The 22,399-nt window shown below is 47.8% G+C and overlaps 1 protein-coding gene and 1 pseudogene across 4 annotated transcripts; both read left to right on the top strand.

The window, feature by feature from the left end:
* The first annotated feature begins 287 nt into the window (after window positions 1-287).
* On the top strand, window positions 288-1,269 carry LOC114704008 (annotated as a pseudogene).
* Window positions 1,270-9,973: 8,704 nt separating this feature from the next.
* On the top strand, window positions 9,974-22,130 carry U2af1 (U2 small nuclear RNA auxiliary factor 1). 4 transcript variants are annotated; one of them, XM_028885073.2, is made up of 9 exons: window positions 9,978-10,093; window positions 14,058-14,145; window positions 16,538-16,604; window positions 17,361-17,427; window positions 20,172-20,221; window positions 20,305-20,403; window positions 20,776-20,909; window positions 20,992-21,084; window positions 21,847-22,130. In XM_028885073.2, the coding sequence occupies exons 5-9, from the start codon at window positions 20,192-20,194 to the stop codon at window positions 21,989-21,991; spliced, it is 501 nt and encodes a 166-aa protein (XP_028740906.1). In that variant the 5' UTR covers window positions 9,978-10,093; window positions 14,058-14,145; window positions 16,538-16,604; window positions 17,361-17,427; window positions 20,172-20,191; the 3' UTR covers window positions 21,992-22,130. The 4 variants fall into 4 exon arrangements, with proteins under 4 accessions (XP_028740904.1, XP_028740903.1, XP_028740906.1 ...); XM_028885071.2 differs by lacking the exon at window positions 17,361-17,427 and having other exon boundaries at window positions 9,974-10,093; XM_028885070.2 differs by lacking the exon at window positions 16,538-16,604 and having other exon boundaries at window positions 9,976-10,093.
* The last annotated feature ends 269 nt before the right edge of the window (window positions 22,131-22,399 follow it).

Genomic DNA, 22,399 nt, shown 5'->3' with positions numbered 1-22,399 from the left:
GGATGTTTTCATTACCCCAAAAGGAACCCACACCCATGATCAGCCATCCCCTGCTGTCCTCCCCCAGCCCTGGGCAGCCTCACATCTGTCTGGGTGCACACACACACACACACACACACACACACACACACACACACACAGATACTCACAAAAGTAAATAAATAAACTTAAAACTTAAACCTGGGAGGCAAGATGGCTGGCCTGAGGAATGAAATTCTGTGTGCCTAGAAACAGATTTTAGAAGCGATTTCTCCTCACAATATTTTTCAAATCGCCCGATAAGGACCATGGCGTCAGCAGTCCAGTGGGTGACATCAAACAGAACTATCTGGAAATATTTACTTCCAGTCCAAAATGGAGCTTTATCTAGTGTCTGTCATAAGTCTACTGTGGTGGTAATGTGTTCCCCGAAACATTGTGCATGCTAATAAACTTATCTGGGGCCAAAGAACAGAACAGCCACTAGATACAGAGGCCAGAAAATGGTGGCACACACACCTTTAATCCTAGCATTCCAGAGGCAGAAACCCCTCTGGATCTCTGTGAATTCAAGGCCACATTGGAAACAGCCAGGCATGGTGACACATGCCTTTAATCCCAGGGAGTGATGGCAGAAAGCAGAAAGGTATATAAGGCGTGAGGACCAGGAACTAGAGGCTTTTAGCTGGTTAAGCTTCAAGCTTTCGAGCAGCAGTTCAGCTGAGAGCCATTGGGATGAGGACACAGAAGCTTCCAGTCTGAGGAAACAGGATCAGCTGTGAAACTGTCAAGGCGAGGAAGCTGTGGCTTGTTCTGCTTCTCTGATCTTCCAGCGTTCACCCGAATAACTGGCCTCAGGTTTGATTTCATTAATAAGACTCTTTAAGATTTGTGCTACAGTCTACATATTCTTCTCTTCCAGAGGACTACAACTGCAAGGTAGAGCTGGCTTTGACAGCTGATGGCAGGACAATAGTGTGCTACCACCCTTCTGTGGACATCCCCTACGAACACACCAAACCTATCCCTCAACCTGATATTTTGCATAATAATGAAGAAACACAGGAACAAGTCCTGAAAACCTAATTAGAAGGAAAAAGCAAACAACTTGAGCAAGGCCCCGTGATAGAGCAGCTCAGCAAGGTGTTCTTCACCACAAAGCATCGCTGGTACCCTCACGGACAGTATCACAGGCGCCGTAAGAAACCGGATCCCCCCAAAGACAGGTGACAGCTCTTGATTTTCCAAGCATCGAGGCAATTTTGTTTTTGTCTTATTTGCCAGCTGAGAAAATGCAAATGGTGTATTCATTAAGATGTTCTGTAAGAAAATAATAAAAAAAATACCCTTTCATAGATAAAAAATAAATAAAAATAAAATAAGACTTAAACCTGAAGAAAACAAACAATCTAGCTTAAAAAATGGCCATGCAATTAAGTGGGATTGTCGCAAATAGTAGAAAACAAGCAAACACTTTTTTGTTTTGTTGTTTGTTTGTTTTGTTTTGTTTTTCTGAGACAGGGTTTCTCTGTGTAGCTTTGGTGCCTTTCCTGGAACTCACTCTGTAGCCCAGGCTGGCCTCAAACTCACAGAGATCCACCTGGCTCTGCCTTCCGAGTGCTGGGATTAAAGGCGTGTGCCACCACTGCCCGGCTTTTTTTTTTTTTTTTTTTTTTTTTTTTTTTTTGAGACAGAGTTTTTTTTATGTAGCCCTGGCTGTCCTGGAACTCACTCTGCAGATGAGGCTCACCTCGAACTCAGAGATCTGCCTGTGCCTCCTGAGCGCTGGGATTAAAGGCATGTGCCATCACTGCCTGGAAGGAAACACTTTTTAAGATTATTTTTTAGGCCTGGAGAGACGACTCAGTGGTTGAAAGAACTTGCTGCTATTCCAGAGGACCCAAATTCAGTTCCCAGCACTTATATGGTAGCTTACAAATACCCTGCAACTGTAGTTCCAAAGGTCCTGTTGTCCTCTTCTGGCCTCTTTGGGCGTCAGGTATGTGAGTGGCACACAGACATGCGTGCATACAAAACATCCATACACCTAAAATTTTTAAAAAATTGATTTTTTACAAAACCAGTTTTTAAAAAAAATCAAGTCTGTGGGACACTACATAAAACCCTAACTGGCAAATATGGAAAAAGATTTGTAAGAAAGGAGAGCAGCCAAGGGTGGGGGGGCAGTCTCCAGAATGCATCCTATATGTGGATGCAATTGTTAGTGATTGACATTCATTACTAAGAAAAGGAATAATGGCGTGGTGTTGGCAGCCTGCCCAGCAAATGCTAATTGTGCTGAAATTCCTGAGTCTCCGCTGGCAAGAGGCTTTGGAAAAACTCCAGAATGAGAGGCTTCTTTTCATTCTCATATCTGCATGGTCTTCCGTACCTTCTATACTGCCCCAGGAAGGCTGAGTTCCAGGACAATCTGGTTGATTCACCAACCTCAAGATAAACAACAAATATTTAAAAAAAAAAATCATAGATCAGATTTCAATTCTCATTAAACTCTTCAGTGGTGGCCTTAGAATAGCATCATTCTCCAAGTCACAGCCCACCTGATCCTACCAGAGACCTTCCCCAAATTCACCCCAAATTTACAGGCCTGCTCTCTGCATTTTTTAAGCATCAACTCACACATCAGCAGGACTTAGGATCGCTCTCACTGGCTGTCTGTCTTCCTTGGCCGTGGTTGGCCCTCAAGCCAGACCCTAGTCTGCTGTCCTGGAATCCTCAGTGCCTGAAGCCCTAGGGTTTCTGGGAAGTGCTCCTAAGGGAACAAGGAAGGAGCGAAGGACAGACAAGCTGGAAGCCACCAGGATCTGGCCGATGCTTTTCCTTTCTAAAGTGCTGACTTCTGAAAAATCTCCTGCAGCTTATTACCCTGCCTGGTGAGGGCACTGTTAGTGTGGTAGGTGGGCTGATATTGATTTGGGGCTTTTCTCCAATTCTATTATTAATTAGTTTGTGTGTTTGTGGGTACTTCACCAGCACATGCACCATGTGTGTGTGTAGTACCCAAGTAGATCCGAAGAGGGCATTGGATTCGCTGGAACTAGAGTTACAGATGGTTGTGAGCTGCTGTGTGGGTGCTGAGACTCTAACTCTGGTCTTCTAGAAGAGCAACTAGAACTCTTAATAGCTGAGCCACCACTCCAGCACCAGCTCGTTGCCGATTCTAAGTCATCAGAGCACGTCTCGCTCGCACAGGGGAAGGTGATCCCCCCTTCTCATCTGCAAGTCGACAGTGTCATGGAGAAGTGTGTGTTACCAGCACACACACCTCACCTTCATCCCTTCTCCTCTGACATGGGAAAGGGCACACTCTGTGGAAGCAACTCCAGCCAGCAAAAACAGCACAGGACACCAGGTCATCTGGGGGAGGGAGGTCCTATCAGGATGCCATTCCTATTCAGGTGACCTGGCAGCTGCCCAGTGTGCATTCATTCACCTGCCCCGGCAGCTCTTTCATGCCGGCTCCCAGCAGTCTCGGGAACTGCCGGCTCCTGATTTGATTCTCCCTGTGTCCTCCAGGAAGGCTGAAACAGCAGTTGCCAAGAGATGCCGTGGCTCAGGCGGGATTCGGCCGCAGCCCCGCCATCATTACAACAATGAAACCGGTATTCAATTGAGTCTGAAAAGCCTTGCAGCTGGGTGGTCAGTGTGCACTCAGCTGGGTATCCTCCACGGCACAGATAGGCTCTCACATGGCACAGGCTGGCCGGGCACTTTACACAGCAGCTGGGATTCCAAGACAGAAGAACCCAGTCCTGTGAAACCTAGGCTCGGAATGGCACCAAAGTCACTCTGTCACATTTCCCTGCAGAAGAAATTCTGGATGTGCCAAACTCTAGGAGGGGAAGGCAGGTCACTTTTTAAGGAAACTGTAACACCTAATTTTGTCATTTTTATTTTATGTTTGGGTAAGCGTGTGCCTGCATTATGTGAATGTCTATGCAATACCCAAGGAGACCAGAAGAGGGCACTGTAACTAGGGTTACAGATAACTAAGAACTGCCCTGCTGCTGAACCCTAAGAGGATACATCTTGATACAAATAGTTACAAAGTCTCATTGGCAATGGTCATGGAAATAGAAGATAAAGGATATTCTTTTAGAAAACATTGAAACAAACTGTCCAGTGCAGAATGAAAACTAAGAACAAATAGTATCTATTTCATGACCCCTATCAGGTCCTGGGCTAGGATTCCAAATCAAACACATTGACATTTTTGCAACTAAATTCTTCTCGCTAGGTGAGATAAACAGCACAGGGACTGTGTTATATCTGGCTTCCAGGTGACTATCGGGTCACTACTACCTAAATAGCAACAAAGTGACTTGATAAATTATAAGGTAACCACACACTGTAACTTTTCTAATATTGATTCCTGGGAAAGCTTTGGACATAGGAGGGCTCTGTAGAAGCTAAATGCCTGTCTGTATCATCATCATCATCTTTCTTCTTCTTCTTCTTCTTCTTCTTCTTCTTCTTCTTCTTCTTCTTCTTCTTCTTCTTCTTCCTCCTCCTCCTCCTCCCGTTTCTCTTCCTCTTCCTTCTGTTTTTTTTTATTTTTTTGAGACAGGGTTTCTCTGTGTAACCCTAGCTGTCCTGGAACTCTCTTTGTAGGCCAGACTGTCCACAAAGTCACAGAGATCTGCCTGCTTCTGCCTCCCAAGTGCTGGGATCAAAGATGTGTGCCATCACACCCGGCTGCCTGTCTGTATTGATAGCTTAAGAGCCATCGGGGACAAGTGTTGGTGGTCCCACAGCTGGGGGTGGGCATCAGAGGGATCTGAGGGGAGTCTTAAGTACGAAGCAGCACCAGAAAGGTAGTGTTCCACCCAAAGAGACAAGTCATCAGACTCATGACTGGGCTAGTCTAATTCTCTTTTAGTTTTTAGTTTTATTACTATTATTGTTTGATTTGGTTCTTGAGACAGGGTCTTACTCCATGAAGGCTGACTTTGATTTAACAGAGATTCTACTGGACCTCCTTCTTGAATTCTGAGATGAAAGTCACACACCACTGGTCCAGACCTAGGCTGCTTTGGTTTTTCGAGACAGGGTGTAGCCTTGGCTGTCCTGGAACTCACTATGTAGACCAAAACTCACAATGATCCACCTGCCTCTGCCTCCTGAGTGCTGGGATTAAAGTCATGCACCACCATGGCTGGCCTGGGCTATTTTCTTTGTTTGTTTTGTTTTGTTTTCAGAACAGGGTTTCTATGTGTGACCCTTACTGTCCTAGAACTTGCTCTTAGGTCAGGCTGGCCTCAAACTCAGATCCACCTGCTTCTGCCTCCTGAGTGCTGGAGTTAAAGCTGTGTGCCACCACTGCCTGGCTCTGACTTGGGATGTTTTTAACACAGCCATTCCAGGGTGGGTGTGGTGGCACACTGCTGTAATATCAGTACAAGGAAGGAAAAAGGCAGGCAGATCTACTGTCAGTTTGGGGACAGCCTGGTCTACATAGTGAATTTCAGGCCAGCCAAGGCTGCATAGTGAGACCTTATCTCAATAAATAAATAAATAAATAAATCAAAATAGATAAATAACAACAGAAGAATCCAGCTGGGTGGCCTTTAATCCCAGCACTTGGGAGACAGAGGCAGGCTGTGAGTTCGAGGCCAGCCTGTTCTACAGATCGAGATCCAGGACAGGCACCAAAACTACACAGAGAAACCCTGTCTCAAAAAACCAAAAACAAAACAAAACAAAACAATGGAAGAACCCAGTGTGCCCTGCTTACCCAGAATCTTTGCACAAGCAGGTCACATGATATTACCATACAGTCTGTGGGAGCCCCCACCACCCCCATACCTTTCTCCCTTCCACTCCTCCTCATTCTCACCTATGATTAACTCATTCTAGCAAGTTCTTCACCACCCAAGAACAATGTGAGGTGCTTTTTGTATAAATTCAATGTTTTCTCAGATGGGCAGTGGTGACACACACCTTTAACCCCAGCACTTGGGAGGCAGAGACAGGCAGATCTCAGTGAGCTTGAGGCCAGCCTGGTCTACAAAGCAAGTTCCAGGATAGCCAGGGCTACACAGAGAAACCCTGTCTCGAAAAACCAAAAAGAAAAAAAAGTGCAATGTTTTCTGTTCCTGCGTCTTTGTGTGATGAGCTTTGGAGGTAAGGAAGGCAGTCCACCACCCCTGGTCCTGGGAAATGTAGTCCATTTGGTAGAGCCTTTGCCTATCACGTGTGAAGCCCGGGAGTGGTGGTGCAGGTCTGCAATCCTAGCACACAGGCAGGGGCGGGAGGATCAGGAGTTCGAGGACATCCTCAGCTATATAGCAAATTCATGGGCAATCTGGGACATATGGTAGTGTCTTTAAAAACAGAAAGAGCGTGGTGGTACTGCTGCATGCCTTTAATCCCAGCACGTGGTAGGCAAGACCAGATGGATCTCTGAGTTCAAGGTCTGCCTGGTCTGCACAGTAAGTTCCAGGACAGCCAGGGCTACACAGAGAAACCTTGTCTCAAAAATAAATAAATAAATAAATAAATAAATAAATAAATAAATAAATAAATAAATACAAAAAGAATTGTTTTGGCCCAGAGGCTATGCAAGCACGTGCTGATGGGGCTAACCGATTGTCTAAACACTTGCAGATGTGAAAGCGGTGGTGTTGATATTGATCTTGCAAAGGCAGTGCCAATATCTATCTGTCAGTGGTGGGACATCCTAATACTTCCCAAGGTGTTTATCTTCCCTCTTCTTACCGGCTATAAAACCCCCTTTCACAAAGAGAGGGAAAGCAAATGTCAGAAACATGACTATTCAAAAGACATTCAGGAACGGATGGATGGTGTCGAGTGGCTGTGCAGAATACCAAAGGCTGGGTTTTCTTCCGCGCCAGCTTATCTGTTAGGAATTCATGGCACTTACACAAGAGCCAGGCAGGAACCGTTTCCTGGTTTCCTTCGCATGGGAGGCAAAGTGCCTGCGTTCACACCTGTGGCCTTTCCCACCCTGCCAGCTTCACCGTGGCACCTGTTGTCCCTCTCTTAGCCCACCCTGCCTGACTAGAAACGCAGCCAGCAAGCTGCCTCCTCAGTGCCTGGCACGTGCTCAAACCCTAGTTTTCATGCGGCAGATTCACAGCAAACCTGCCGGTGTGGTTTTCAGCTGTCTCTGGGTAGGAAACTTTCCATCCAGGCAGGTTGCTTCCCTTCTCAGCACTTCTTCATATTCATGCTTACCTTTAAAGTTCAACTGCTTCTGCTGTTTTGCAGCTTGTCATGACCAGCACACCACTCACTCCCTGGCATATGGTGGCATCCTCATTGCCAGCTCCAATACTGGCAAAGATATTCCCACATATGCACTTATAAATTCCATTTAGCTGTATCTTTTTTTCCCCCCTCGAGACAGGGTTTCTCTATGTAGCCCTGGCTGACCTTGCTCTGTAGACCAAGCTGGCCTCAACTTCAGAGATCTGCCTGCCTCTACCTCTGAGTGCTGAGATCAAAGGCATGTGCCGCCACCACCCAGCTCATTTATCTGTATCTTAAAACAAACAAACTGGAGATTGAACCCGGGGCCTTATGAATGATAAACAAGCATTGTATCACCGAGTTCCATGCCCAGCATGCCTCCCTCTTTTTTGGAAGATCTCACTATGTAGCCCTGTCTGGTCTGTAATTACCCATGTAGAGCAGGCTGGCCCTTGGGAGTCTCTGCCTCCTGAGCATGAGGTTAAATGTGTGCATTAACATGCAGCTTTCCAGCCCCTTTTAAAATTTTTCGCACTTGAAATCAGTCACTAAGTTGCCCAAGAAGGCCTTGAGTTTTTGAACCTCCTGATTCAGCCTCCAGAGTAGCTGTGATTATAGGTTTAGTACCAAAGCCAGCTTGAATTTTTCATTTTTCAATGATTCTTGGTCATTATCATTGCTATAAAACTTAGACTGCTTCTTCTGGCCTCCTAAATGAGAGGGATTTCATTCATATTTGCTGCTTTCTGGTAAAAACAGCATTTCTGCAAGTCCTCCCAGTGAGCAATGGGGTTCTTTTTTTTTTTTTTGGTTTTTCGAGACAGGGTTTCTCTGTGTAGCTTTGCGCTTGGAACTCACTTGGTAGCCTAGGCTGGCCTCAAACTCACAGAGATCCGCCTGGCTCTGCCTCCCGAGTGCTGGGATTAAAGGCGTGCGCTGCTGCTGCTGCTGCTGCTGCTGCCGCCACCACCACCACCACCCGGCTTGGCTTTTTAAAAAATATATTTATTCATTTAATTTTTAAAAATATATTCATAGTGCAATTATGCCCCAGGCCACAAAAAGACAAATACATTTTGAAAATTAAAACACACTAGCCAGGTGCAGTGGCCCACACCTGTATCCAAGCTATTCTGAAGGCTGAGGCAGGGGTATCACTTGAGCCCAGACTTGAAGGCCAGCCTGAGCAACATAGTGAAATCCTATCTCAGAAAATTTAATTCTAAAAAACCCTTTAAAGCATACACACACGTTTGGGCTGGAGAGGTGACCCAGCAGTTAAGAGCACTGGCTGCTCTTCCAGAAGACCAGGATATGATTCCTAGCACCCATATGGCTACTCACAGTCATCTGTAGCTCCAGTTCTAGGGGACTGATGCTTTCTCTGTCCCCTATAGTCACAGTTTAGGAGAAGTGTCAGATATAATATACACAGAGTCCCACTCACTGAGGATGGTAGCTGTGGTTTCATGAGCACCCAGTATCAAGTTCTAGATGGAAATACAGTGTACAGGTAACATTAGCCAGTCAGTAGGGGTTATGGGGGTTCGAGCGCTTTTAATCCCAGCACTCAGGAGGCAAAAAAAAAAAAAAAAAAGGCATACAAGTAAGAGTGTACAGACAAGAAGTGGAAAGGTGACTGTGTGTTCAGGGGCCTGGGAGCCCTGGAGGACCACTAGCAGGAACTGATATCATCAGGTCTCTGTGTTCTTCGAAGGCTCTGTCAGCTGGACCAATTGCTGGGACTTCCAAATGGGCATCTGCCATCCCAGGTGAATTAGTTACTTTTACAGTTGCAATACCTAGTGCCTGACAAGAATCAGCTTACAGGTTTATCTTGCCTCATAGTTGAAAGGATAGAGTCCATCATGGTGGGGAATGTATGAAGGAGTATGAAGTGACTGTTGCTGTCCTCACAGACGACATACCCAGAGATGTCTCTTCTCCACAATCTAGTGAAGTTGACTTGAAGATTAAACATCACAGCAGCCAAGGCTGGCGATGAAGCGCAGTTGGTAAAGTGCTTGCTTAACACACACAGAGTTCTGGGCTTGATCCCTAGCACCACATAAACCTGATTGGTAATGCACACCTGTAACCCTAACATTCAAGAAGTAGGGGTTCAGAAAGATCAGAAGTTCAAGGTCATCAGTAGCTGTACATAGTAGCCATATAGCCTACTGCATACATGAGACCATCTCTCCTGGAGAAAAACAAAACACGCACAATAAAACAAACATCACAGTAGTCTGTGTCTATATACCTGTCCCAGGGCTTGTTCTCTGAATGTCTCCAAATAAGAGATAAATAGATGTGACACGGATAGGTGGATTAAGGAGTGAGGCATGAGTAGATAGTTGGGTGGATTAATGAATGAGGGGTGAACGGACGGGTGGGAGGACAGAAGACTGGTCACACTGCTGGTGACTGTAGGGATGCTGTAGGTTTAAATCCCTCCAGGAAGCCGGATACGGGCCCTTGTCTACAGCCGCACCAGTGAGAGGCCTGGGGCAGGGGGGCCAGCAAAGGGAGAAGGCGCGGTCCCAGCGGCGGGAGCGGGAAACCGCGGCGCTGAGCACGCGCGGAGCAGCAGTTCATTGCCCAGGCAGCGAGCAGCGCGCGGGACCCGCCCGGGCGGCAGGGAGTGCGCAGGCGCCAGGGTCGGGGGCGGTGCCTCCGTGCGCCCTTCGTCCCGCCCCCGCGCAGGCAGCGCCTCTCCCAATTGGCCGGCGCCGCTACGACGGGCGTGGAGAGCGTCGTCGCGTCCGGTGACGTCTTCCGAGGACGTCGGGGTAGTAGGCAGCGTCGGCTGCCGTGTCGGAGGCGTCCGCTGGAAAATGGCGGAATACTTGGCCTCCATCTTCGGCACCGAGAAAGACAAGTGAGTAGGGGCGGCCTGCCGGGGCTTGGGCCCGGGCGGCGATGGGCAACGGGTGCCAGCCGAGGCAAGCGATGGCGGCCTTCAGACGTGGCGGGCGGGGAGGCCCTGGTGGCCTCGCGCGTCTGGGCGCCGCTGCCTCGTGGGCCGGGCGGCGGGACCTGGCGGGCGGCTCGGGCTGGGCCTCGCGCCCCACGGGGCTCCGCGCCGGGTTCCGCGCGGGACTCTGCTCCACGCCGCGCCCCCACTGCAGCCCTGGCTTCTGCGGCGAGTTAACACGTTCCTTGGAACTTTGAGCTTTGAGTGTCGTGTCGGAAGTGCGGTGGCACCATCCTCGCTAAAACTCAGTCGCCGGGGCTGATCATTGGGAGCGGTATCGACGGAGTAAACCCCTGGCCTGCCCTAAGCGTTGGCGGACCTGCTTTTCTGTTTAAATTAAGGTTTGCATGGGTTCAGAGGGGTGGGGGAAACCCAATAATTCCGGTTGTATTTGTATGCCATCGTGGCACCTACTCATTTCCAGTGTGCTGGCTGAAGTTTAGGCTAAAGGAAATGTCTTCAGATGCTTTGAAGGATAATTCCTACCTTGAAAACCTAAAGATTAAGTGTCTGGCTTAATCTGCTCTGAGTAAGTAGTCACCATTTTGGTGTTCTTGAATCTCGTATAAGGTTTATACAGGTATCTGTGATGGAAAGCCTGTATTTGCAATAGATAACATTTTTGGTGCCACATTGGTCTCACTGTTGAAAGTGTTTTACTTTCCAGGATGGATCAGGCACCTTTATACAGATAGAATCTGCTGTGTTTGCAAGAGGGAATGATTCTGAGAGTCTCCTGCCCACATCGGCAGTCACTGTAGAGACATTTTACTGGGTGTCAGGTCTAGGCCAGTCTTAGAGAAATGGAATAAAGTTTTGGGTTCTCAGGAAGTCATGGAGGAAGGCTGTATGTGTTGTGTTAAGGAAGTCTAAAATATAGTAAAGAGACAGAGAGATGACTCAGTGGTTCAGAGTGTGAACTGCTGGAGGCCAGGCGTTTGGTTCCCCAAATATGCTTCAAGTGATCTGGTGTCTCACAACCACCTGTAACTCCAGATCTGGGGAGATCCATTGTCTCTGGCTACCACAGGCACCTGCGCTTAGGTATACACATCCACCCCCACATACGCTTTTTGATTTTTTTTCAGACAGGGTTTCTCTTTGTAGCTCTGGCTGTCCTGGAACTCACTCTATAGACCAAGCTGGTCTTGAACTCACAGAGATCCACCTGCCTCTGCTACCTGAGTGCTGAGATTAAAGGTGTGCGCCACCACTGCCCAGCCACATGTACATAATTTAAAATAAAACCTGTAAAGTACTTTAAAATAAACATTCAAAGCCAGATGTGGTGTACATGCCTTGAGTCTCAGCACTCCAGAGGCAGAGGAAGGCAGACGACCTCTTGAGTTTCAGGCTAGTCTGGTCTACATAGCAAGTTACAGGACAACCAGAACTACGTAGAGACCTTGTCTCAATAAAATAAATACTATGGGAGAGTGCTTTTTTTTTTTTTTTTTTTTTTTTTTTTTTTTTTTTTTTTTTTTTTTGGTTTTTCGAGACAGGGTTTCTCTGCGTAGCTTTGCGCCTTTCCTGGAGCTCACTTGGTAGCCCAGGCTGGCCTCGAACTCACAGAGATCCGCCTGGCTCTGCCTCCCAAGTGCTGGGATTAAAGGCGTGCGCCACCACCGCCCGGCTTTCTTTTTGGTTTTTGACACAGTTTTTCTATATAGTTTTGGTGCCTGTCCTGGATCTTGCTCTGTAGACCAGGCTGGCCTCAAACTCACAGAGATCTGCCTGAGTCTGCCTCCCGAGCCTTGGGATTAAAGGTGTGCACCCCCTCCGCCCAGCTGAGAGTGCATTTTCTAAATCCTGAGGTCACAGAGATGATGCCCTGGAATGGAGTGAAATGTGTATGACAGTTCCGACCCGAGAGGCTGTCTTTAGGAAGTGCCTAAAGGCTGCGACTTAAAAACCAGGGGCATAGTAATTGTGGCCCCGCATTCATGTCTGTAGTGAAGGGGTATTTCAGCAAAAAAAATTCAGATTTTTTTTTTTTTTTTAATCTAGGTTATTTCAGGAGGAACAGTCATCTGTAACAGAAACATGGGGTGCCTGTTAACTTTTGGGTTTTGTTGTTGTTAGGGGTTTTTTGTTTGTTTGGTTTTGGTTTTTTGAGATAGGGTTTCTCTGTGTAACAGTCCTGACTGTCCTGGAACTCACTCTGTAGACGAGGCTGGCCTCAAACTCACAGGGATTAAGGGCATGTGCCGCCGCCACCTGGCAACTTTTTGGATTTTTTTTTTTTTTTTTTGGTTTTTCGAGACAGGGTTTCTCTGTGTAGCTTTGCGCCTTTCCTGGAGCTCACTTGGTAGCCCAAGCTGGCCTCGAACTCACAGAGATCCACCTGCCTCTGCCTCCCGAGTGCTGGGATTAAAGGCGTGCGCCACCACCGCCCGGCAACTTTTTGGATTTTTAAGAAGTAAAGTATGGGTCTTTTCCAAACAAAGATTTAGCTGTGATATTTATAAACTATGGTATTTTCCTAGATTCAGTTGTCTGGTAGAAATCACCCTTCTTCTTGTACTCCCCCACCCACCCCGACACACTGCCAAGATAGGGTTTCTCTGTGTAGCCCTGGCTGTTCTGGAACTTGATTTCTAAACCGGGCTGGTCTCAAACTCAGAGATCTGTCTGCCTCTGCCTCCCGAGTGCTGGGATTAGAGGTGTGTGCCCGGCTTCCTTGTAGTTTTATTTCAGTAGTTTAGATAATTCATTAACTGAAGCAAAAGTACTTGCTGAGAGTGCAGGATTGAGAGCTGTTTGATGTGGAACCATTGTGTGTTTTCAGCCAGAAGTTTGTCCAACAAGCTCTTTATTGTCAGTTGATCCCCCCCAACACACACACAGACACCCTTTTTTAAAACTATTTATTTAATGTGAATTGTTGTTTTGCCTGTATGTATATCTGTGTGAGGGTGTCAGATCATCTGGAACTGGAGTTACAGACAGTTTCAAGCTGCCATGTGGGTGCTGGGAATTGAACTCTGGAAAAACAGCCAGTGTTCCTAATTGCTGAGCCATCTCTCCAGCCCTCAATTGATTTTCTAAAGAGATACTGTCTAATCAAATGAGGTTATGTGAAGTAAGGAGGTCATTCGCAATCATTTTCCTCTCCCGATAAACTCACAGACTCTACTGTATTTGTTGCTGTCTGCTCATAACTAGAGGATAACTCTTCACAGTTCCAGATTTCCCTGAGGTTGAGACCTTCAGTCTTTCCCTCAGAGTGAAGACCTAAGCATGTGGCTCTTGCTAACGGTATCTGTGGAACAGCATTCCTCCCCCTGCAGCTGACAACCCAGTAGGAAAGCCGCATCAAGTAGAAGTTGATGTCACAGATCTTGCAGACCACCCAGCACCTGATATCTGATGAGTGTTGTTGCTTGTGCTTTCATGGAGTATCTGAGCAGTGTTAAAGAGGCTTTGTGGCCGGCACGTGCTCCTGAATGGTTTCTGAGGCAAGCTAGGTCTCCGAATAGCATGTTTGCAATGAGGTTTCCAAAGAACTTTCCTCTCCAAACCTGAGTTTGGAGAGAACCTGGACTTTGCTTTGTGTTTTCTTCAGATAATGACAGCACTTAGGCCTGTGAATAAGAATACATAATCTCACTCAGTTCTTGGAACAGTGCCTCATTGCATTGTCCTCATTTTATAGGTGGCAACATCCAGGACCCAGAGAGTGGGGCTTAGGGCAACAGGAAGCAGGTTAGAATTAGAGCGTTCTGTAGGGAGCTGCAAGAGGAAACACAGCCACCAAGAGCTGCCTAACTTCTGTGATTGGAAGAAAAGTAGCTAGGAAATAGGATCGTGTTAATGATGTTTTCGTCATACCTTCCCAGAAATAATCAGTTCTTATTTTCCCTTACAGAGTCAACTGTTCATTTTATTTCAAAATTGGAGCATGTCGTCATGGAGACAGATGTTCTCGGTTGCACAATAAACCGACCTTTAGCCAGGTTTGTGTGTTGTTGGGCCTTTTTTTTCCCCACATAAACTGTCAAAAGTTCTTGCGCTTTTCTGAGGCGATGGATGTTCGTTCCTCGGACGTAGCAAGTCCTTTTTTCCCTAGTTGTCTTTTGCACTTGTTGCAGAGGGTGATGGACCCATCCCACCCCAGTGGGAAGTCCTGCTGTTCTTAGCTTTAGCTTCTTAAAATATGGTCGAGACTTGGCTGAGGCTGGGCTCACCGCCCTGTTCTCCCTTCAGATAAACGCAGAAGGATGCAGTCGCTGGGCAAGGCATGCTGGCATGGGTGTTTGTCGGTGGGCCCAGCGTGCTCTAGTACCCCAGAGAGGTCCACACTTTGACACAGTTTCAGGGCGCATCATGATCATAGAATTTTAACGATAAAGATGGGCATGAATTGCCCCGGGGGTCTGTCCAGTTCACTGAGAGGTGCTTGTCATCTTAGACCTAGGTCTGCCCAGGTTAGACTCAGTCCCATGTTATTTGGTTTGGTAGGGCTGGGAGGGGGAGGCAAGGATTGGTCCCAGCAGAGGCTTGCTAAATGAACTAAGAGGGCGGAGATTGGAAGGTTGCTGAGTCTGTCTAAATTGGGCTGTTGAGTTCATTCTCCAGCCCAGGCCTGCTTGCAGCAGCCCTCTAAGCTTCGGATACATCTTTTTTAGCATACAGTTTTTCTTTTACACATTTTGCCCATCTTACATACTGTATTGGGAGTTTAAGAAATTAGCCAGTTGATACAAGGCGATAGAAGAAAGGGACCTTGGTGTAGACTATAAGCCCCCAGGAACCACAGCATTGTATGTTTTTAGAGGGGAGAACACAATAATTTTTCTTCCCAATTATCCCTGGCTAACCATGGTTAGTGTAGGAGGCATCTGTCCTCTAATGACCCCAATGATGTCCCTTTCTTTTTGTGAATTTTAATACTATCAAAGCAATACTACCTGCTTTAAACTGTTGTGTCCTAAGTGTGTTGTTTGACTATTAACAAAATCTCCCACCTGACCCAGTGGCTATAGGCTGCCGACTCTGCATGCCTTTAGTGTGTCTGTGGTAGTTAACTGGCATGTGAGGTGGTGGGCAGAGAGACTGTTCTCAGCCCTCGTGAGCAGAAGGCCTTTACTGTCCCATGGTTGCCTCCAGTGGCCCGAGCACTGTGGCCTAGAACAAAGCAGGGAGGGCAGGGCTCCGTGTCCTAAAGGAGCTCAGCATTACAGTGATGATGACCTCAGTTGGGGTGACAGTCAGAGGGAACTATAGCGCCCCTTCACACTGCTTTCCCTACAGCGAACAGCCCTTGTATGCCTCAGGACAGGGAGACCTGCAGGGACCCGGCATCCATTCGCCAGCACGCCCCCAGTAGGAAGCTTGGTAAAGTTAGCTCTGGCGAACTCTGGAGGTGCAGACCCAGGGTGGTAGGACTGTTTAGCTCAGTGGTAAGGGCGTGTGGTCTGATGTTTGCAGCCTTGCTCCCAGGTGGGTTCCAGCAGCACACGTGTCCCAAACACTGTTCCTTGCCTACACCCTGTGAGCACAGGCAGGGCTTGGGCTGGCTGGTCCGAGGAGCACTTAGAACAGCTTTCTTTCTGGCCCGGTGTTGAGACTGTGCTCTGGGTCACACAGTCTGTTGGCTAGCATAATTGTAGTGTGATTCAGGGTGGGTTTCTTTGTATGCTCATAGTGATATGGACGTGAGATTGCTGTACTATATTATTAGCTTACTAACTTAAACATGGTTTGTTTTTTCAGACAACTTGATTTTAAGAAGAACGGTACAGTGTAAGGTTTCAAGTCTGCTGATCCCGTTAAAGCACAAAGGCTAAAAGGATTTTTTCCTTAAAAGAAGGATCGCAAAAGAGCAAATGTTTTAACTATTGTATTATGTAAACAGAGACCCACCAAGAAAGTGTAAATAAGAGTCAGGTATCCATGATAACTGGTGTGGCTGTTTTGCTATGAGACCAGAGACCTTGAATACTGCATACAATTGAAGTATGCCTTTGTTTAAGAGAGATAACTGTGTGGGGATCTGATGATTATGTGACCTTTCAATATGTTCGTGTGTGCTGGCTTGAAGTACAAGAAAGTGTTAGTGTTCTCTTCTCTTGTATGGAAGCACCTCATTATTGGTGTCGGGGACCACTCAAAAGAACGATCCAGTTCCTTCTTGGTTGCTGGCTGACTTGCCCCAAGTCACTGCTCAAACTCTGTTTTCATAATATGATGGTGTTGGTGTGCTTGGCACAAGACACAAGTGTCTGACTTGTGAGAAAAACAACAAACAAACGTTAACCGTTTGCAAACAAACTGTCTCTTTGCAATTGTCTAATATATGCACAGCAGCCAGTAGAATTCCCCTTTTTATTTTTTTTTTCCCCGCAGACCATCTTGATTCAAAACATCTATCGTAATCCCCAAAACAGTGCACAGACGGCTGACGGCTCACACTGTAAGTCCCACAGTTGGAGAAATTTTTTTAACGATGGTGTTCAAGAGCCCACTCTTAATTGAGACCTAACGCTGGCTCTGAGCTGCTGACATAGAGCTGTTGCAAACAGGACACGGTGCTGGAACCGCGGGGCGCACAGCCAGAACTTGACAGGGGCCGCGCTCAGGAGGCGCTTCTCCTAGGGAAAGTCACTGGCCGGCCTCTCCTGTTGACTAACATTTGTCACGAGAGTGTCCGCCCACAGGAAGCGGGTTTTCACCCGGGTAGCCGATTGCGGCTTTACAGTGACTGAACCCTGGCCTTCCTTAAGTTCTTTCTGTAAAGTTAAAATGTAGGAATCTTAAGGTAAGTTGCCCAGTAAGTGTGGGTTTGATTTCACCATTATTTTTCCTCTAGGAAGTGGAGATTTCATGACATGAGATTATTGTATTTCTCTGGTACAGCGCTCAGTTCGTCGCAGGTGTGAGCTTTTCCTCAGTCTGTCAGCTAAGAGCCGGTGCCGTCCTTGCTTGGCTGGCACTTGGCAGTGGAGAGTCCGCTGTGGGCAGAAGTGCGATATTGGCATCTCATGAGATCTCCCAGCACTGCAGTGTTAGCGTAGTTCAAGACAGCCACCAACTAAGGGGTCACCTCTGCGTTAGGGCAATAACCTGCTCTCTTTTCAGCACCGACTCAACTGAAGGATCGTCACAGGCAGCCGGTTAAGTGTGTACATTCAATTTCCATAATATAAAGTTGTTGCGTTTTGTATTTCAGACCATTGCCCTCTTGAACATTTACCGTAACCCTCAAAACTCTTCCCAGTCTGCTGACGGTTTGCGCTGTAAGTTCATACAAGTTCCTTCCCTGGTCCCCTGGGCTTGCGTGTCAGAGCTCAGTGTCCACTCCACCCGGTCTGCTGTGCTAGTGTCAAGAACCGCCTTCCTAGAGTGGCAGGAGCTGTTGCCCCCACTGACCTGCCGGAGAGCTGGACTCCTGTCCCTAGGCAGAGGATGGCAGGACTGGCGAGGGCACCCTTGAAGTAGTTGGGACTGCTGCTCTTTGCTCCCTCCGCACTTGGACCGTCACCCTGGGATGCACTGGGATTGAGTTCGAGGTCTGCTCTTCCCTCTGAAGAGCAGTGGCATCTGAATGGCTCTCATTTTCTGGAACTTGAGTGCAAATTGCTTAAAAATTTTCAGATTTTATCTCTCACTAGCCTCATTTCCATACACTCTGCACGTCAGAGGTCATGCTCTTGCGTGAGGGCCTTGTTCTGAGTGTTTCCCAGGTGAGGGTCTGCAGCTCGCACTGACCTGAGTGTTCCCGCTGCACCCCTGCAGGTGTGTTAACCAGATGAGCACTCAGCAGAAGAGATGCTCCGGATCCAGCCACCCACTTTGCATAGGTAGCAAGCACCTCAAGCTTGAGGAGGTAGTGTGCTCCATTTGGTAATGAAGGAAGGATGCTCGATGGGGCAGCAGCTTACACTGGTGTCAGTAAACGCTGCAGATTCGTCATGTGCTGGCAATGACTATACTTAAGTGATAACTGTTTACAGTGGGATACTGGGGTGCAGGCGCGTCCAAACCCAAGGTAGACTCCCCTTGGATGGCCACAGGCTAAATCCAGCACACCTCTGAGGGCAACTCCATCTGTTGGCTGGCTTACCCTGGGTAATAAATGGTCCCAGGGCCACCGCCTGCTGGAGCTGGCCAGGCTGGGAGGCCTCTGGTGCACGTGTCTGTGGATCGGGCTTTTCATAGGTTTCCCCGCTGAGGTGCTGACCTGACAGTAGAGCTTTCTTAATTGAGATAGCGTTCACCTGGCAATCCTCGGTTCAAATACTTGGTGTATTTATTTTATCTTTAGAAGTAAGATCTGGAGGAGGAGGGAGGTGTTTGTGTATGTGGCTTTATGAAGTAACGTTTGTTCTTGTCCCTGCCCTGGGGTATAGCAAATGGAAACCGTGGTTGGTAACAGTGATTGTTCTTTGCCTGCTTGTTTACTTGGGGACTCCGCTTACTGACAGGATGTTGTGTTTGCTGTCCATTTGCACTCCACAGTGTGTTTGGGTATACTGTCAACTGACTTGTCAGCTCTTGGGAACTCTACCACTCCTGGAGTCCAGGTGGTAGAAAGTAAATGAAACTAACCCTTCATTTTAGAGCAAATGAGTTACCACTTTGACATTTGTAGAAAAATACACTTCAGATACACAAATTAAAGAGAAAGCTCAGTTTGAAGAAGAGCATTTCTTCCAGAAAAGTCATTTCCTAGTTGTATTCAGGATATACTGAGCCCACAGGTGTTGTCTGGCCAGTGTCTGGGTGGGCTGCCCTCGGCCTTTGGGAAATGGAACAGAGTAAGCAATTGTCGGTCTAAACCGCCACCAAATGGATTTCAGAGCTGCCAAGACTGAGAGCTTTGAGCATGGGAGGATTTTCCTTTCCGAATTCTCCCAGAGACAGAAGGCCTTGACATTAGCTGCCTGTGGAGCAGACTTCTCAGCCATTTGCTGTTGCCTGGGACCTGTTCCTTCTCAGGCAGGGTGGGGCATTCCTGAAGGCTTGGTCCGGTACCACATGTGGGGCAGGCTCTTGTCAAGAGAGCCCAGCACATTCAATAAAATTTGAGTTTTCAGGCCACATCATTTCCTCGAAATTCAAAGTAACTAACGCAACCCCAGACAGGTTAGAAAGGGAGCTGACGTTGTCAGAATCAGAACATAGGTTAGATCTTCGCTTCAGATACCATGAGTTTTGAATGAGCTCCCAGATACTGCCCCAGCCAGATGCCCTTGGTGTGGTGCACCAAAAGAGGCAGGTGGCCTGTGAGCTCTCCTCTTGTCCAGGAATACGGTCCACAGAAGGTGTTGTTGAAGACCCAGCCTGAACAGCACGGCCCCCAAACCTCATCAGGCCCTTGCCACCTCCTCACCCAAGTGTTTGGAACGTGATTTTATTGACATCCAATTCTGTGGGGTCTCGGAGTGAGGTCGAGGGAGTAATCATTGCAATAGCCTGAGACTGGGCAACAGTGCTCGTGAGCAGCCATGACGTCACTTACTGCATGGCTCATGGAGAGTAGCCTTGGTGCAGAGGTTGGGAACACCTTCAACAAGGTCTAACTATGTACAGAGAGACATCCAAAAGGCTGAAGTCTGGTGGCTTGGGCTTCGGTCACATCAGAAAGAATTTTGTAGCATTCAGTGGTTGGCACGTGAGCTCTTTATATCACTCACCCTGGTTTCAGCTTCCATTTTGACCTAATAAAGGGGAAATCAGTGTATTTACCTGGCCTCCAGCCTTAAGGAAGACATTTTTGTTTTAAAAGGTCTTGATCCAAGAGTCACCTTTTTCCTTGAACTTTGTGTGACCCTTTTGGTACCTACTAAAGCTGGCTGTGGTTTTGGTAGCCAGGACTGAGGCTGGTGGGCACTTAAGATCTCAGCAACTCCAAATCACAAACAGTTCGGTGCTCCTGTAGCATGCAGCTGGCCTGGCGTCCTCTAGACAGTCACTGTAGCAGTTGAGCTTGAGGACAGCAAGGCCACAGCTCTCACCAGCTGGGTGTCTTTGACTGCAGGTGCTGTGAGCGACGTGGAGATGCAGGAGCACTATGATGAATTCTTTGAGGTGAGTGCCTGGGCGCAGGGTGGGAGGGTGGCTGTGAGATGCTAGGCTGTGCACAGAGCTCCTCAACCCATGTTCCCCTCCAGGAAGTCTTCACTGAGATGGAAGAGAAGTACGGAGAGGTTGAGGAGATGAACGTCTGTGATAACCTGGGAGACCACCTAGTGGGGAACGTGTATGTCAAGGTACGGACGAGTGGGGTGTCCTGAGCTGCCATCTTGGTGGCTGTGGCTTTAGTGAAGAGTACTAACCAGGGTTGAAGCTGCTTGGACTGGCACAGATTAGTCTGTGTACTTTGTTTCCTTTTCTGAAATAACTCCCTGTGGGAGCAAGCTGACATTTGCCCTTCGTGGATTGGGTTTGAAAAGGTAGACAACACTTGGTGTGATCTTAGGTTGTCCGGGGGTCTGTCATGAGAAGGATTGGCGAGGTTTTACTGCATCTGTCCATAAGTGTTTGCCTCAGAGAATGTGTGTAACAGTGGTGGGGTGGGGAATTAAACATCAGCGACACAGGAATGGAGTGGCTGGCAAGCACTTTTTGTTTTGGTTTTTCAGTTTCGACGTGAGGAGGATGCAGAGAAAGCTGTGATCGACTTGAATAACCGTTGGTTTAATGGGCAGCCAATCCATGCCGAGCTGTCCCCAGTGACTGACTTCAGGGAAGCCTGCTGCCGCCAGTATGAGATGGGGTACGTATAAGCACCGCTCTGGTGTGGTGGGTGGGGCTCAGTCACGTGGGCACCGTGTAACGTGTCTGGATCTGACCCACAGAGAGTGCACAAGAGGGGGCTTTTGCAACTTCATGCATCTGAAACCCATCTCAAGAGAGCTGCGACGGGAGCTGTATGGGCGCCGGCGCAAGAAGTGAGTCCTCTGGGTGCATGGTGAAGTGGGAGGTTTCCCATTGCCAAAGGAAAACCAGGCCTGGGGCTGCCTCTTCCCTAATGTGTGTTCAGATCCTGGTGCATTACTTCAAATACAAAATGCTTGGGAGAAGCTCACCCCCTGCTCTACAGGGGACACCTTTGTTCCAGACCTGCACATGCCTGCAGGGATTTCTGATGGTGTGCAGCTTGTCTGGTTTTTCATACGTGGGACCATCCCACTGTATTGCTGACATGACACTGTGCTCTTGTTCCTGGCCCTGTGTCACAGAGCGGGGTCAGTAAGTTAAGTGAGTTCACTGGTTCTGTCTAGATAGCCCTCCCATTCTCATGTTATACACAGCTCAGGAAGTAGATATTATTGGGATTGCTTCGATTGTCAGCAAGAAGCAACTCTTCCTCCCTAAAAATTAGCCTAATGGACTCTGCCTAGCAATTCCCAAGGAATGGGTCAGCTTGGAGAAGGGCTATGAGAAGCAAGTCAGTGTAGCTGTCTTCTGGGTGTGCATCCAGGCCTCACTGCTGCCCATCCTGCCTCTGTTTTGTTGATTTCCCCCAGCATTTGGGTTGGTTGTAAAAGCTATAGGATACTGAGTATATCATATCACACATGTTGGGTTTGGAGGTGCATCCTTCCTAAAGATAGCATAAAAAATTGGGGTGCGTCTCATGCTTGGCTTGAAGCTGCTGGCCTCATCTGTCAGTGTTGTGCTCTGATGCCGTCTTCTTGTCCTTGATCCAGGCATAGATCCAGGTCCCGATCCCGGGAACGGCGTTCTCGATCCAGAGACCGTGGGCGTGGTGGCGGCGGAGGAGGTGGAGGTGGTGGAGGACGAGAGCGTGACAGGAGGCGGTCGAGAGACCGAGAGAGATCTGGGCGATTCTGAGCCGAGCTGTTTTTATCGTGTGTCTGCTAGACAGTGTTGTAGTTGGTTGACAAGCCAGTTCATAATGGGATTTTTTTTTTAAAAAACAACAAAAAAAAACAAAGATGGGTTTCTGAATAAAATTTGTAGTGATACAGTATTGGTTCGTCTGTAATTTCTTTTCTTTTTTTAATAATTTATTTAAATTTATTTTATGTGCTTTGGTGTGAAGGTGTCAGATCCCCTGGAACTGGAGTTAGAGGCATGAGCTGCCCTGTGGGTGTTGGAAGTTGAACCCTGGTCCTGGAAGAACAACAAGTGCCCTTAACTGCTGAGCCATCTCTCCAGCCCCTGCAGTTTCTTTTCTAAACATGCTAGTCCCATGTCCTTGAGGTAGGTTCCTATCACTGGTGATAAGCAAAACTTTAG

The sequence above is a fragment of the Peromyscus leucopus genome, chromosome 16_21, assembly GCF_004664715.2.
Source record: "Peromyscus leucopus breed LL Stock chromosome 16_21, UCI_PerLeu_2.1, whole genome shotgun sequence".
Lineage (NCBI taxonomy): Eukaryota > Metazoa > Chordata > Mammalia > Rodentia > Cricetidae > Peromyscus > Peromyscus leucopus.
Note: the sequence above shows the minus strand (reverse complement) of the source record. Positions and strands in the feature narration are given on the sequence as shown.